The 9,819-nt window shown below is 38.8% G+C and overlaps 1 protein-coding gene across 6 annotated transcripts in view; it reads left to right on the plus strand.

Annotated features, from left to right (window-relative positions):
* The window catches only part of lnx1 (ligand of numb-protein X 1), a 41,014-nt gene extending 31,512 nt beyond the window's left edge, over window positions 1-9,502 (plus strand). For 4 of the 6 annotated variants that reach the window (XM_079583568.1, XM_079583567.1, XM_079583569.1 and 1 more), the window contains 5 exons: window positions 1,848-1,982; window positions 3,898-4,075; window positions 5,363-5,621; window positions 7,608-7,766; window positions 7,879-9,221. In XM_079583568.1, coding sequence (XP_079439694.1) covers window positions 1,848-1,982; window positions 3,898-4,075; window positions 5,363-5,621; window positions 7,608-7,766; window positions 7,879-8,014 — 867 coding nt within the window. In that variant the 3' untranslated portion in view covers window positions 8,015-9,221. Of the gene's footprint in view, window positions 1-1,847; window positions 1,983-3,897; window positions 4,076-5,362; window positions 5,622-7,607; window positions 7,767-7,878 lie in introns of all 6 variants that reach the window. The other 2 variants (XM_079583566.1, XM_079583565.1) reach the window with 1 other exon arrangement.
* The last annotated feature ends 317 nt before the right edge of the window (window positions 9,503-9,819 follow it).

The raw sequence follows: 9,819 nt of genomic DNA on the forward strand, positions 1-9,819 counted from the left end.
TGCATCAGCTCCTTCAGAATTATGGGATTGGCTCAAACTCATTGACAAGCAGACTTTTTGTCAGAATGTCCTAACCGCAAACCATTCATTTTTATGGCTGTGTTTACACATAGCATTCATGTGAAACCAGCAATGTTACAAATTAAAGTCATCAAATTTCCAGAGCTAATCTTTTAATCAAAATAATAATAACAATAGAAGAAGTAACCCATTTCAGTGCCTGGAGAAAAAAAAGAAAAGAAAAAAGACCATACCCTCATCTTAAAAAATAAAAAAATAAAAAAAGCAGCACTGCAAGTGCAAATTTTCATGCTTGGTGTAAATAGGCCTTTAGTTTAACAGCAGAGAAATTCATTTTTATCTGCAATGCTTCACTTTTGAATTGTTGACATTCATAAAGCCTAATATAAGTCATGCTAAATAATTAAGTACTTTTATTGCTAGGCCTTTTCAGCACTTCAAAGAATAAATGTTTACAAAGCCTTCTAATCCTAACCAGTGGGGTCTAATTCAGTAAATCATTCATAACACGGTGACTTAGCCAAGAACTAGACCAAGTCTGAGTCCCAAAAAACCAACTGTGATGGTTCCAAATAAAATTGGATATCCCTTGAGCAGTGCAAAGTATATAAAGCTTACATAGAGGTTTTTGGCAATTTACCATCTCGGTGGTTGGAGGTGTGTCATAACGATATAAAGGTGTGTAAGAGAGTATAGTGAGTGTGTGATCTGATATGTATTTCAGTGCGGTGCTGGGTCTTTCTGAATGTTATTATTCAGCTCGTTGCTTCCTGTCTGGTTCAGATTGGTCTCGAAGGAACCAAGATGGCCGCTCACAGCAGGAGTTTCTGACATAGATTAACTGCTGGCAGGAAACTGATTAAATTAGTCCAATTAGTGCGATAACAAGCTAGGCCCACTCATTTAAGAGGCAGCGACAGAGCACTAAACTCCCAAGAACTCTCAATGCGAGTGTGCGCGCTCGAGAGCAACATCAGCTACAAGGTTGTCAACAGAAAAGGGTTAATAGAGAAGAGAGCTGCGATGCACTCAGATGGAACGAGAGGAATGGATGAAGAGGAAAAGATAGATAAATCAGAGAGGGAAAAACTAGAGCCCAGTGCCCTCCTTCAGCTCACACATACACACAGACTGCAGCATGGATCCCAAATCTCCATATATATTAGTTTTTCTTTAATAAGTACACACTTCTGAGATATAATCACACATACACACTGAGCTGGAGCTGTAGGGCATCGGCAGTCCACAACATCTGGTAATTGTGCTTCCTAGACGTCCGGAGAGTAATAAGACATTACGCACACACTCTCTTGGGTATGAACGGACTATTTTAAATTTCAAATTCAGTTTTTGAACTGCTCGTTCCTCAGGGAAGTTGTTGTCCTCTGTTTGCTCTCCGGTAGAGTTCGAAAGGTTTCTGCGGTAGACGGCAAATGTTAGGCCAACACTGTTACGCCAGTGTTAAAGGCCCCATGAAATGGTGGCTTTTAGCCCATGTTTGTTATCTTTGAGAACATCTTGCAAGGGATCTCCTTCATACAATATAAAGGCATATAATATAATATATAAAAGTATTACATTTCATAATTTATGAAAGCAGAATTTTAATTCCATTCAATTTTAAATGCAAGTTTTAACTTACTAATACTGATGAGTCATCTTCAAAAAGATTTTTGTCCAATCAAATGCTCTCTAGAATGAAATGTTCCTGTCAAGCTAGTTATCTTGTCCCTAGTTAGCATATTTCAACATTTATATAAGCTCATGTATTAACCTAAAAATCACATAAGGCAGGACACTAATGGCACCTGCTACGTGTTCTACAGGCGAGTGAGGACCGCGTCCACTTCATTGTGTCCCGCCAGACTCACATCCCTACTCCGGACATCCTACAGGAGGCGCCATGGAACATGGAAGGGCCACCGCCCTACTCGCCTGTGGATATTGAGCAGTCTTTACTGGTGGGTTTCATGAGCATAGCCGCACACACTATTTATTTCCAGTCCCTCTGCACCACTTTACTAAACATTCTCTTATTGAGGAAAAAGATCTGAAAGCCTATTGCTTCTACATCAAAGAATCGCGCAATCAGCCAGCTCTCACACACACACACACACACACACACTCCTCTGAGACAGCCGTCTCCAAACCTATTAACAGAAGAAAACCCAGAAGGAAGAAACACAGCCGTGGCAGGGTGGATTTCAGTGTCTTCTAAATGGGATTTTCTGCTGCTCAATATCTGCACTGACAACTTTCCTTGTTCTAATAAAACTCAAATTCATCGTTAGTAATTTCTCTCCCTTCCTTCCTCTGCTGATAAAAAACATCGTAGACCAATCTGTGAGGGTTTGCTGGTCAATGACAAATAAAGGTGCGAACTGCGGAGTCATTTACCATTATTTGGAAAATGTACGTGGGTGAAATCAAGTCATTTTAATAGAGATCCACACGATTGAGAAATTTGCGAAATCGAAGATTTCCCTGTGCAGATTTCGCGACGGGTTGAAGCTGCTCATGTGGATTCATCATGTTGAACAGCAGAAAGCTGCTTGGCTTGAAAGTAACTTTTGTGTGAGATGTGCTTCATGCACTGTTACACTATTGTCAATAAACAAAGGGCACACAAACTGTAACTAATGTGACCGCACCCTAATAATGTCCACGGTAAAGAAAAATGCTATGACAAAAAAAGTAGTTTAAAACATTTTCTTGGAAATGTACACTTTGTATTCATGTTGGTTTAATGAGATTTTAAAATGTTTTTACTATAAGAAAAGTTTAATGAAAATGTAATGACTGTAAAAATGCGGTGAAGCCATCAAGATATTGTCTCTCCAACTTGAGTAGGCTACATGTGAGCGTACACATATTTTTAGATTTATTAAATTGATTTATTAATTTATAAACAATGTATTTGGTCACACACACCACATGAAAAGGTAATAAAACTGCCAAATTATCTGATATTTTGGTAACACTTTACAAGGTTTCATTAGTTAACATGAACTAAGAATGAACAGTACTTAATACATGAACTAAGAATGAACAGTACTTAATTTTTTTATTTATCTTAGTTAATTTCAACATTTACTAATACATTATGGGAATCAAATGTATCTATTAACATTAGTTAATGCACTATGCATTAACTTATGTTAATAAATGAGACCTAATTGTAAAGTGTTACCGATATTTTAATAGGCTTATTAACCTTGACACACGGTAATGACAATCTGCAGGGTTCTTCTCTATGATGTCATTTCCTGTTGTATGTTTTTTTTTAATGAAAAGCGTGACAAATGCCCAACCCCCTATAAAACCAGACCAAACCAAACCCTCTCCTTTATCTCTCCACCACTCTTGTTAATTCTCTTTTACACACTGAGAGGTGAAAACATTCTGGCAGCATATAGTCAGAGGCTTTTCACTCCTCCGAATTAGACACGGCCTAACACACACACACACTCTCTCGCTCTCTCTAGCGATAAGCCTGACACACTAACTCCAGATCTGATTTGCTGTAGCCGGAGGCTCAGACTAAATATAAACAGGCCTTTTATTGAACTTTAATAACGCTTTTTATTAAGTTAGAACTTAGCGACTGTGTTTGTTGTTTTTGGAGGGGATCCAGGGCAGAATTTGGCCGCGGTCAGCAATATCACAGCATCCTGCAAGCTCAACATTTATTACAAACACACGCTTCGGGCAGTCATGTGTTCAGACATTATTCTTATGTGTGGCGTCAGGAAAGCATCAATCCGTGCCCAACAACAGGTCATAGATAACCACACGTCATAAACCGAATAATTTGCACTGAAATATTGCACTAAACTTTAGCGAATTAATCTCTCATTTCCCGTTCCTCCATTCCAGGATTCGTGCCAAAAGCCTGCGTGTTACGAGAAGACGGTGACTCTGTTGAAGGAGCCGCATGATTCTCTAGGTATGACGGTTGCTGGTGGGATGAGCAGCAGGGGGTGGGATCTGCCCGTCTACGTCACCAACGTCGACTCCAATGGAGTGGTGGGACAGGAGGGCTCGATCTGCAAAGGTACACCCTCACAAAGTGCTTAACCTATTCAGGAACAACGACAAAGCCACACACACCTGTTTTCAAGGTGCCCCTCTGATCTTTCCTCCTTTTGAATGCAAGTACACACACAAACAAAGACACACCTGCTACTGCATATGCATGACTGTCATCAGCTCTGCAAATATATGCATATAACACTAGAAAATGACACACTCCCACTCATACACCTGCCATACTGTCGCTCTATTAGCTGCCGACTGAGCCGGCAGTGGAAGTTTCTTAAGGTTTATTTCTGTCACATGTGACATGAACGTAGGTGTGTGAAGGTGTGATCATGCACAGGCTGGTGTATGGAGGCCTGTGTGTGTGTGTTTGTTTAGAGCATCAAATACAGACACATACACACAATCAAAGTGTTTCAAAAAATGTTTTGCTGTATACAGGTACGGTAAACCCAGAGTTTAAATTATAAAGAAAAGCTTCTGTGAGGGTCCAATATTTGGAAAAAAATGTGTTTTAGAGTTTTACAGTAAAATATTGCTAGACTACTAGTTATCCTTGTCATTCTCATTCAAAATGTGTACAGTAATAACAGTTGTCTTATCAAGCGGATTCTTTAATAATTTTATTTTGATTCTTCAAAGTATTGCATATTTTCCTCTAGTGTTATACTATTATATTGACAATTATATTGTAAAAATTAAATATAAATTAAAAAATGTAATGTATTTTTAATTGAAAATCTTATTCAATACACTAACGCTAATATTAAAATGTATAGTTTTATTCCGGAAGGATGCATTCAATTAATAGAAAGTGACAATAAAAGACATTTATAATTTTACAAAATATTTCTAGTTCAAATAAATACTGTTCTTTTGAATTTTCTGTTCATCAAAGAATCCTGAAAAACAATTATCAGCGTCCAGAGAGAGAGAGAGAGAGAGAGAGAGAGAGAGAGAGAGAGAGAGAGAGAGAGAGAGAGAGAGAGAGAGAGAGAGAGAGAGATCCTGTACTTCGTACCCCTTTTCCATCTTAATCTCATATTTATATAATTAAAATCAAATGTATAAAGACAATATTAAATAAAAAAAATACCCAATTTAAACTCTTAGTATTCATATCCTATCATATTCTGCACGATTCTTGTATGCACATTATTCTATTAAAAATGTGAGGAAAATTAACTTGGCTATAAATCATATCCACTCAACAAAAGTACATCCAACAACACAACTCTGCTGTGCAATAATCAATCTGTTAGAGTGTGGTGATTCCTTCATTAATGTCTATCCCGTCTCCTAGGGGACATTCTTCTAAACGTGAATGGGGTTGACCTGACGGGTGTGACTCGGAGCGAGGCTGTGGCTAACCTGAAGAACACCTCGTCCCCGGTGGTCCTGCGGGTCCTTGAAATGAGACCCCCTAACGACAGCTCCCTGGACTGCATGCCGCCCCTGCATTCCCCCTGCGCTCTCTCGCCCTCTTCACCCGGAGACATCAAACTACCCCCGCCTAATGATGACTACGCCCCCCTCTGGGTGTCCTGGCTCCAGCTGCCCAGGTACAAGCAACAGAATAGACACAAAGAAACAGGCTTAAATTCAAGTGGACGTATTTTAGGCTTGTTTTATTCATATTAAAGTAAATATGTAATATTTTTTATATTTTGTTGCCGTTTTTTTTCTAGTCTTTCCCCCACATTCTTCCCTTTTTATTTTGCCCATATTTAATGAATCTCTAGAAATGAAAAAGTCACTTGCCGTGGAACATTCTTAACAACTTCTAGAATTATTTCATTTGCATAATTCAGAATGTTGTGTGTAGAAGAGAGAGAAAGAGCGACAGGAGAACAGAGCAGGGTTGAGGAAAGCCCTTCTCACCCTCTCTGCTGTAACAGGTTTAGACGCTTGAAAGTGTGACGGCTTTAAATAGACCTTTCTCTCCCATTCCCTGAACTTTTCCTCGTAATTATGCGTCTTTCTTTCCTTCACACGGTTATTTTGCTCTTGTCTGCTCTCCATTTCTACATCATCTCATTTCATAGAAGTCCACTCTAAATCTGAGCTTTGAACTTTCATGCTGTTAGCTGTCAGACATGGTCGATATCTAGCCTTCGATATTGTAAATATCCACAACAGTAGCATTTTTCCAAGGACCGGCAGTGTTGGAATACAAATCAAACCGTTCAGTGTTGCTTGCCATTTGAAACTCACTTATTTCCCCAAGATAAGCTCCATCTGAACCTTTTATTTATTGTAAATGTATCTCTTCACCGCAACGTAATGGCTCCTGCATAAATGAACATTAACCAAGATTATGAAATGCTGTAAAAGTATTGTTCATAATACCTAATGCTTTAGCTAATGTTAACAAATTAAACCTTATAGTAAAGTGTTACCGGGAACATATATTCTATTCGTTTTTACTCGCTCATGTTGTTCCAATTGAACATGACAATACCAGTCAATTATTATTTAAAAAGAGATGCATTGAAAGTGAATAATTTCCTGTCTGGGTGAACTATCCCTTTGAAGAATTAGTTCACTTTCAAATAAAAATGTCCTGATAATTTCCTGATCCCCATGTCATCCAAGATGTCCAAGCCTTTCTTTCTTCTGTCGAAATTAAGAAATTTAGGTTTTTGAGGAAAACTTTCCAGGATTTTTCTCTATATAATGGACTTCTATGGAAACCAACAAACCGTTGAGGTTTGAGGATTGAAGGTTCAAATGTCAGTCTCAATGCAGCTTCAAAGGCTCGACACGATCCCAGCCGAGAAATAAGGATCTTATCCAGCGAAACAATTGGTCATTTAAAAAACAAAACAAAAACAAAACAAATATATATATATATATATACTTTTTAACCACAAATGCCCGTCGTGTACCATCTCTGAGATGCGCCACGCGTTGCATCATCACGTTGGAAAGGTCACGTGTCACATCATCTGTCTAAGTTATTGTCTGTGTACTCCTGTTCAAAAAGGTAGGGAAGGGCGAAAAACTCTCATTTTCTCCTCCAACTTCAAAATCGTCCGAAATCTTTGTTTTATCATTTATTTATTAAAAAAACAAACAAAAAAACATTGCGACCTTTCCAACGTGATGACGTAATGCGTGGCGCATCTCAGAGATGGTACAAGACACACATTTGTTGTTAAAAAGTATAGAATTAGGTTTATTTTTTTAGAAAATGACCGATCGTATCGCTAGATAAGACCATTATTTCTCGACTGGGATCGTGTAGAGACTTTGAAGCTGCATTGAGACGGACATTTGAACCTTCTTTGAACATTTGAATGGTTGGTTGCCATTGAAGTCCATTATATGGAGAAAAATCCTGGAATGTTTTTCTCAAAAACCTACATTTCTTTTCGACTGAAGAAAGACGTCGACATCTTGGATGACATGGGGGCGAGTAAATAAATCAGGACATTTTTATTTGAGAGTGAACTAATCCTTTAAGTGTTCTTGCATTATATGCTTTGTCCTTTGTATAACTGCTGAATGACAAATAAAATTAACCTTGAATTTCCTGTCCATTCCAGGCATCTATACTGCTGTAAAGACATTGTCCTCCGCAGGAGCACGTCTGGCAGTCTGGGTTTTAGTATTGTGGGTGGACAAGAAGAACTCAACTGTAACCAGTCCTTCTTCATACGCTCTATCGTAGAGGGCACACCGGCATACAACGATGGAAGGATACGGTACGGTTATGTAGAAAAACTATTATGCCCAGTACAATTAATGAAATGTATTTTTTTTTTTTTTTTTTTGTATCCTCATTCTTGTCATGACTCCAAGTTTTTTTCTTTTTAGCTGTGGGGACATCCTGCTGGAGGTGAACGCCAAGAGTACCTGGGGAATGACACACACGGCTCTAGTCCGCCTACTCAAGGAGCTGAGGGGTCGGATCACTCTCACCATTGTTTCTTGGCCTGGCAGCCTGCTATAGGACTACTCTGCATGGGGGAGGGGCTTATTACACTGACCCCACACTAGGGGGTGGAGCTTACACTACAGACCTTATAATGACAACAAAAATGGTGGATTTTAGAATCCGAGACTTCCTTAAAAGGTTGGGCTTATGACACGGACTGCCCCTCCAGGAGCAGGAAATGACACATGGACTTCATCCAGGTAGTAGGAGCTAAGACTCTAAACCTGAAGCCGGAGCCAACGACATAACTCCACCCACTAAGAAGCACGTTCGTCAGACTCCAAAACCAGGAGGCGCTTTCACAATTGCCCTTTTGTCGATCGGCAAGGCATAAATATGACATTTGTGCATGAGAGGAGCATCATGTCGGTTATAGATAGAAGGCGGAGCTCTTAATCAGTACTAAAGGACATGGGAGGGTCTAAAAACAAATTCAGGATGCAATGAGGAGCACGGAGGAGTCGGAAACAGATAAACATTATGGCACTGTGCTCTATGTAGTCAGACAGTTCAAGATGCTGCACATGAGAGGGGTTTCCTTCGGATGCGAGGTGAAAGGGATACTGGGATAAGTAGGGTTTGGGCGGGGGACACACATTGCCAATTCCATTAGTTTTACATGTTAGAAAATGCATCGAAGTGGACGCACATTCTTTACTATAAACGTCGATGTCTGAAAAGATGATAACGAAACAGATCCAAGCACTTGTACAATGACTAATATTACTTTTGGTTTATTTCTCTCTCTGTTTCTACGGCTTTCGGATATCGGCTTCATTTCGTTCGTTCTGACAGTGGTTCGTTCTCTCCATCCGCCGGCATGGAGACACATTTGCCAAGTAGTTCTATCTATGTTGGTACGTTTCAGATGCTGTTGCATATGAATAAACTATAGTGAGTAATATAAAGAATAGCAACTGAAAAAAGAAAAGCAATGTTAATAGTCTATTTTAAAAATGGATGATAACTTCTAATGCTTATAATGACAATGTGAGATTTAGGCGGCCTTGCTGACTTTTTTGTTTACTTTGGAGGAGAAAGGACAGGAGAGAGTGGTGTGTGAAAGGCTCACTGTGTGAGTGTGTGTATGAGTGTGTGTGTGTGTAGGTGTCATTGTGGGGTAAGGTGTGTGTGCTCTGGCATCTCATGCTTTGGCTTGTGCAGTATATTGTATCTGTTGGTTCCTTTGTTTCAATGATCAATAAAGTCATTCTACAAGGAGACTTGTGTTACTGGGAGAATTATTAAGTGTGCACTGTATGTGTATGTGTGTGTTCCTGGTAAACCCTATGTCGTGGGAGTTTAATGTTATTTGTCAGTGACATTTTTTTGGTCCCCAGAGGAAAAGAGCTTATAAATCATACTAAATTATGTTTTTTTTGAAAATGTAAAAAATGCAGAAAGTTTTCTATGAAGGTTGTGTTTAGGGGATAGAATATACAATATGTACTGTATAAAATCATTATGTCTAATAAGGAAAGTCCCCATAAAACATGAAAACTCAATGTGTGCGTGTGTGTGTGTGCACACTTATGTTCAAAAGTTTGGGGTTGGTAAGATTTTTAAACGTTCTTGAAAGAATAGTCTTGTTAATGAAGGATGCATTTATTTGATCAACACTACAGTGAAAACAGTAATACTGTAAAATCGTATTACAATAGACAGTTCAGGATTCTTTGATGAATAGAAAGTTCAAAAGAACACCATTTATGTAAGAAGTAAAGACATTTATAATACAAAATATTTCTTTAAAGAAGAAGAAATAATCTTACTGACCCAAAATTTTGAACGATAGTGTAAATGTGAATGTACCGACTGAC

The sequence above is a fragment of the Phoxinus phoxinus genome, assembly GCF_949152265.1.
Source record: "Phoxinus phoxinus genome assembly, chromosome: 16".
Taxonomy (NCBI): Eukaryota; Metazoa; Chordata; class Actinopteri; order Cypriniformes; family Leuciscidae; genus Phoxinus; species Phoxinus phoxinus.